The sequence below is a fragment of the Polyodon spathula genome, chromosome 8, assembly GCF_017654505.1.
Source record: "Polyodon spathula isolate WHYD16114869_AA chromosome 8, ASM1765450v1, whole genome shotgun sequence".
Taxonomy (NCBI): Eukaryota; Metazoa; Chordata; class Actinopteri; order Acipenseriformes; family Polyodontidae; genus Polyodon; species Polyodon spathula.
In genome coordinates this window covers 51,311,416-51,318,247 of record NC_054541.1, presented here as the reverse complement: position 1 = coordinate 51,318,247, position 6,832 = coordinate 51,311,416, and the positions used below count along the sequence as shown (strand labels likewise).

The 6,832-nt window shown below is 44.6% G+C and overlaps 1 protein-coding gene across 1 annotated transcript; it reads right to left on the bottom strand.

Annotated features, from left to right (window-relative positions):
* Positions 1-4,078: 4,078 nt before the first annotated feature.
* LOC121320284 (secreted frizzled-related protein 5-like) lies at positions 4,079-6,448 on the bottom strand. Its single transcript, XM_041258535.1, has 4 exons — positions 5,959-6,448; positions 5,573-5,742; positions 4,997-5,089; positions 4,079-4,768 (listed from the first exon to the last, which is right to left on the bottom strand). The coding sequence occupies exons 1-4, from the start codon at positions 6,234-6,236 to the stop codon at positions 4,458-4,460; spliced, it is 852 nt and encodes a 283-aa protein (XP_041114469.1). The 5' UTR covers positions 6,237-6,448; the 3' UTR covers positions 4,079-4,457.
* Positions 6,449-6,832: the final 384 nt, after the last annotated feature.

Here is a 6,832-nt window from a genome sequence, read left to right as displayed (position 1 = left end):
GTCTGTATCGCAGGAGATGTTCACTGTGTCCATAACACCAGAGAGCGTGTTTAAACCCCACCTGTCTGCGGTGCGCCGATGCTCCGTTCACTGCATTGGTATAAACAGCGCTGCCCTGTCCTGGGTTAAACACACGAAGCTACAGCTAGAGACACTCATTTCAAACCAGCCCGACAGCACCAGCCTCCAGCGACGCTTCAGATAAACGCTCACTTACAAAACAGAAACGAGAGGTATTGCTGCAAAATAAACTGTTGCAAAACATCATATACAGGAAAAATGAAGCAAACGTGTCAAATATATTCTTACATCTTACAAAACCTGATATTTCCATCCATTCAAACATGTAGGCTCAAGTCGTTTAACTCTTCAACCTAAATAAAATACAACTTTCAATTAGAAGCAGGTCAAAGAATTCAAAGGTTTACATTAGCAAACAGAAAACCAGAGTTTACACAAAACTCGTAATGTTTTTGTCATTTCAGGGGCACTAAATTTATCATTTTAAAAAATAATAAACGTGTATGATCAGTGCCTGGTATTTCATTCTGCGTTTATATTACACTAGCTGGTCTCTTTGCGGCTGCGTTGTATTCAGGTGAAACTGTAGGAAGCGCTGTGTAACATGCCAGGGCTGGGACGCATAGACAAACAAACACTGAAGCTGGACTTTGTATCAGAGCATCTGTTACATGCTGTGTGTGTGTGTGTGTGTGTGTGTGTGTGTGTGTGTGTGTGTGTGTGTGTGTGTGTGTGTGTGTGTGTGTGTGTAAACACACATATATATATATATAGGAGATTGTTTTTATTCTTAATACAAGGGCAGTAAAACGCGACTGACGTGTATCTAAGTGTCGTATATCCGAGTGCTGACTGTAATACATTACATAGAATACTGCTATTCTAATTTTGAAATGTACAAATATAAATTAAACTGTTGATCGCTGCAGATGTGATTGCACTGCCAGCCCTCCTTCTCATGCCACGGTTGATGACGTGGTCCACAATTGCTGCCCTGGATTTTATGTCTTAACAGCAATTCCCTGTGGTCTCAGCTGGGCTGGTTGTGTCGAATACCACGACCGTGACCTCGATCACCCCTCTGTTCACAGCCACACCCCCTGCCTAGTCCATGTATCAGCACAATTTAACATCAACCGTTTATCCATGCGTGACACAGAGATTGGCTCATTGTGAAATGTGCATTTCCATGAGTGACACAGAGATTGGTTCATTGTGAAATGTGCATTTCCATGAGTGACACAGAGATTGGTTCATTGTGAAATGTGCATTTCCATGAGTGACACAGAGATTGGTTCATTGTGAAATGTGCATTTCCATGAGTGACACAGTGATTGGCTCATTGTGAAATGTGCATTTCCATGAGTGACACAGAGATTGGTTCATTGTGAAATGTGCATTTCCATGAGTGACACAGAGATTGGTTCATTGTGAAATGTGCATTTCCATGAGTGACACAGAGATTGGCTCATTGTGAAATGTGCATTTCCATGAGTGACACAGAGATTGGTTCATTGTGAAATGTGCATTTCCATGAGTGACACAGAGATTGGCTCATTGTGAAATGTGCATTTCCATGAGTGACACAGAGATTGGTTCATTGTGAAATGTGCATTTCCATGAGTGACACAGAGATTGGTTCATTGTGAAATGTGCATTTCCATGAGTGACACAGAGATTGGTTCATTGTGAAATGTCATTTCCATGAGTGACACAGAGATTGGCTCATTGTGAAATGTGCATTTCCATGAGTGACACAGAGATTGGTTCATTGTGAAATGTGCATTTCCATGAGTGACACAGAGATTGGCTCATTGTGAAATGTGCATTTCCATGAGTGACACAGAGATTGGTTCATTGTGAAATGTGCATTTCCATGAGTGACACAGAGATTGGTGTGAAATGTGCATTTCCATGAGTGACACAGAGATTGGTTCATTGTGAAATGTGCATTTCCATGAGTGACACAGAGATTGGCTCATTGTGAAATGTGCATTTCCATGAGTGACACAGAGATTGGCTCATTGTGAAATGTGCATTTCCATGAGTGACACAGAGATTGGTTCATTGTGAAATGTGCATTTCCATGAGTGACACAGAGATTGGTTCATTGTGAAATGTGCATTTCCATGAGTGACACAGAGATTGGTTCATTGTGAAATGTGCATTTCCATGAGTGACACAGAGATTGGTTCATTGTGAAATGTGCATTTCCATGAGTGACACAGAGATTGGTTCATTGTGAAATGTGCATTTCCATGAGTGACACAGAGATTGGTTCATTGTGAAATGTGCATTTCCATGAGTGACACAGAGATTGGTTCATTGTGAAATGTGCATTTCCATGAGTGACACAGAGATTGGTTCATTGTGAAATGTGCATTTCCATGAGTGACACAGAGATTGGTTCATTGTGAAATGTGCATTTCCATGAGTGACACAGAGATTGGTTCATTGTGAAATGTGCATTTCCATGAGTGACACAGAGATTGGTTCATTGTGAAATGTGCATTTCCATGAGTGACACAGAGATTGGTTCATTGTGAAATGTGCATTTCCATGAGTGACACAGAGATTGGTTCATTGTGAAATGTGCATTTCCATGAGTGACACAGAGATTGGTTCATTGTGAAATGTGCATTTCCATGAGTGACACAGTGATTGGCTCATTGTGAAATGTTCATTTCCATGAGTGACACAGAGATTGGCTCATTGTGAAATGTGCATTTCCATGAGTGACACAGAGATTGGTTCATTGTGAAATGTGCATTTCCATGAGTGACACAGAGATTGGTTCATTGTGAAATGTGCATTTCCATGAGTGACACAGAGATTGGTTCATTGTGAAATGTTCATTTCCATGAGTGACACAGAGATTGGCTCATTGTGAAATGTGCATTTCCATGAGTGACACAGAGATTGGCTCATTGTGAAATGTTCATTTCCATGAGTGACACAGAGATTGGCTCATTGTGAAATGTGCATTTCCATGAGTGACACAGAGATTGGTTCATTGTGAAATGTGCATTTCCATGAGTGACACAGAGATTGGTTCATTGTGAAATGTGCATTTCCATGAGTGACACAGAGATTGGTTCATTGTGAAATGTGCATTTCCATGAGTGACACAGAGATTGGTTCATTGTGAAATGTTCATTTCCATGAGTGACACAGAGATTGGTTCATTGTGAAATGTGCATTTCCATGAGTGACACAGTGATTGGCTCATTGTGAAATGTGCATTTCCATGAGTGACACAGAGATTGGTTCATTGTGAAATGTGCATTTCCATGAGTGACACAGAGATTGGTTCATTGTGAAATGTGCATTTCCATGAGTGACACAGAGATTGGTTCATTGTGAAATGTGCATTTCCATGAGTGACACAGAGATTGGTTCATTGTGAAATGTGCATTTCCATGAGTGACACAGAGATTGGTTCATTGTGAAATGTGCATTTCCATGAGTGACACAGAGATTGGTTCATTGTGAAATGTGCATTTCCATGAGTGACACAGAGATTGGTTCATTGTGAAATGTGCATTTCCATGAGTGACACAGAGATTGGTTCATTGTGAAATGTGCATTTCCATGAGTGACACAGAGATTGGTTCATTGTGAAATGTGCATTTCCATGAGTGACACAGTGATTGGTTCATTGTGAAATGTGCATTTCCATGAGTGACACAGAGATTGGTTCATTGTGAAATGTTCATTTCCATGAGTGACACAGAGATTGGTTCATTGTGAAATGTGCATTTCCATGTGTGGAATGTTTATTTAAAGTAATGAGCAGTCATTGTGAGCAACAGCATACAGATGCATGTGTTTTGAAGACACTCCCATATCACAGTTGTATTAAGATGATGGAATTGCATTAAGTGAACCGTACAGATGGTTTTCAATTTTGTATGTTAGTCAGAGAAATGTGTCAGTAGTTTTGCAAATGGTGCAAAAAGGAGTCAGTATCGGGGTGTGTGTCACTGTTTTGAGAATTGTGCTAATAGTTTCAGGAATTCTGCTTGAGCAATTGAGGAAAGCTGTAAAAGGGCTTTTATTGTCACACGTATTCTACATACAACAGTGTAAAGAATTTCCACTGTTACCAATGACTGCTTACAGACAACACTAAAAACATCCAGTAATAATAATATAATAGTTATTATTTACAATTCTAGTTTGGATTCATATTTACAGTAGTAGGGGTGCAGAGTGCATTCCTTGTGTATTCATCCCGGCTCCAGCCTCTCTGGAGCAGCCCTGCTGGTTTTTCACAATCCCAGGGTTTAGGCTGGAGGCTGTTGCAGATTTAGCTTGGATCGATTAAACCGGCATGCCTGACACCCAACTGGCGAGCCCCAGCTCTGTCACAACCTCACAAGGTAAACCCTGAGAACCCAGGGCGGTGCATCCCAGTCTTTCCCCAGCCTGGCTGCTCAACACTTGTGGTGCCTCCACTTGCGCACCGCCAGGGTGAGCTGCGTGTCTCTCTTGTGCCACTGGAAGATGCGCTTGACGGACACCGTGCCGTCAGCCTGCACGTCCCCGACCAGCACGTAGAGCAGGGATCGCCCGCTGCGTGTCAGCCTCTGACCGCAGCTCTCGTTGACCAGCATCCACTGCTGGAGAAGGCTGTGCGTGTCGTAGGGCAGGAGCTGCCCCTGGCTGATGAACTCCACACGGCCCTCGATCTCAAACTCGGGCTCCTCAGAGGGAAAGCGCCGTCGGGTCACTTTCGCTTTCACTGCTGCAAGAGAAAACATGATGTCACTGATTCAAACACAAATTATCAGCTTCACCAAGCTAGCTGGCACACCAGGTAAAACCCCTCATGCAATGCAGAGCACGGTGCCCTCCTTACAACCTTAGCCATAGATTTAAAACAGCACTGAGATTAACAGAATACTATGTTTTCATACTGTACACTCAAACCAGTCTTCCAGTAAAGAACATGATTGGATGAACAGCGACTTACCGAAATCGTTTTGGCAGAAAGCATCCAGCACTCTTTTATAGGCAAAGGCCTCCTCCACGGCAGGGCATCCCTGGCAGGTTGGTTTGGGGATAACTGGAACTCAAATAAAAACCCGGGTCAGCTCTCTGTCACACCACCCCACTCCCACAGCCCCCCTTCCCAACAGCGAGCCAGCTGGAGGTGCCCTGGCCCGTGTCCCCAGGGCATCCAGGATACTGCCTCCATGCTTCTGGACTGCTGCCCACCTCTTTAGAACCATAGAGCTTCTGCTCCTAAAGCTGACAAGCCTATCTTATAAAGGTTACCCACAGTAAAAGCACATCAAAGTGTAGTAAAGCATAGGCAAGCATTGTAAAGCAGAGACGTATGGCAAAGCATATTAAAAAATGGCAAGCCAGGGTAAACTGTGGTATAACCATAGGAATGGCAAGGTAAAAATGACAAATACCAGGTCAACTTGTATAAGGGTCCTTACTTTCTCATAGGTGCTGCTGCTCTGATGCAGAGAATTTAAAAGTGCTGCCTGACAGAAGCATGTTCCTCATAAAGGCTTGAGCAATGAGCAGGGAGGCTCACCTTTGTAGAAGTGCGCTGCCTCCTTGGAGACCGGGCTGAGACAGATGTCCTCTTCAGCAGGGAAGCGCTCACAGTCCAGAGCCTCAGGCCAGGCATGACCCTGACAGGCCAGCAGTGGGGCACAGCTGTCCCTCACTGCCACACACATGCTGCGACAGGGCTGGATAAAGCTGCAGAGACACAGGGAGCAGGGCACAGGTCAGCTACACAGCACCCACAACAGTGACAGCATGGTATACAGAATCCGCGGGAAATCAAACACATTCAACCGTCTCTATGTATTTATTGTGACATTCAGAATGGTTTGAGCCAAGAGCTACAGGCACAAGCAAGCCTGTCAGTAGCAGTATGCTTGGAAGAATTGCAGCTGGTGAAAGCAGACTCACGTGTCGAGGCAGACTGGAGCGATGAGGGAGCACACGAAGGTCCTGGCCTGGGGGTGGCAGCCGGTCTGCAGCAGGGGCCTCCAGTCCTCAGATTTGGGGATGACCTCATTCTCCAGGCTGGTGTGCCCCAGGAAGTTGGGCAGCCTCATCTCGGAGTACCCCACATCGTGGCAGACGCTCATCTCCGGGGGGATGCTCACGCAGCGGGTCGACTGGCCCAGGTCAAAGGGCAGGGCGGTGTTGAGCAGGCTGCACATCATCAACACGGGGAAGAACATGCTGGCTTCTCTTCTCAAAGATCCTGCTGTCTGGTGCTGCTTCTTGATGCTCCTGAGTACTCAGTGTTGATGTGTGACTGTCCCTCCCAGCCTTATATAGATGAGCCAGCCTCCAATCCCTGTTATCATTGTCCTATCAAAGCACATAGATAGTGAAGCCCCCGACTCCCGCTGCTGAAGTGGAGACAGCAGCTCCCTAACGACTGCAGACATGGGGGCTGGGGGGGGGGGGGGGGGGGGGGGGAATCAAATATTTAAGATTTTGAATTAAAAAAGAAACATACAGTTTAGATTTTTTTTTTAAACTCATTTCAAATTATGTGAATCTCTGGCTCAGGATTCTTTCAAATTGTTCAGGATACCTGCTGGAGATAGTAAGGGTTGATTTGAAATGCAATGAAGGCAGAAGAGCAGTTCTGCTGTGGAGTGATTTCTGTGTGAGTGTCGGGGGCGGGGTACAGAGACAGACAGGCTCCTACAGCCACTTTCATTCTCTTTCATGTTTCACTCTTTGCTAAATTGACAGCATCTCCACAAAAGGCTTCCTTTATCAAAGACGAAATATAGTTATAACCATTTTTACTGAAGAAACACTG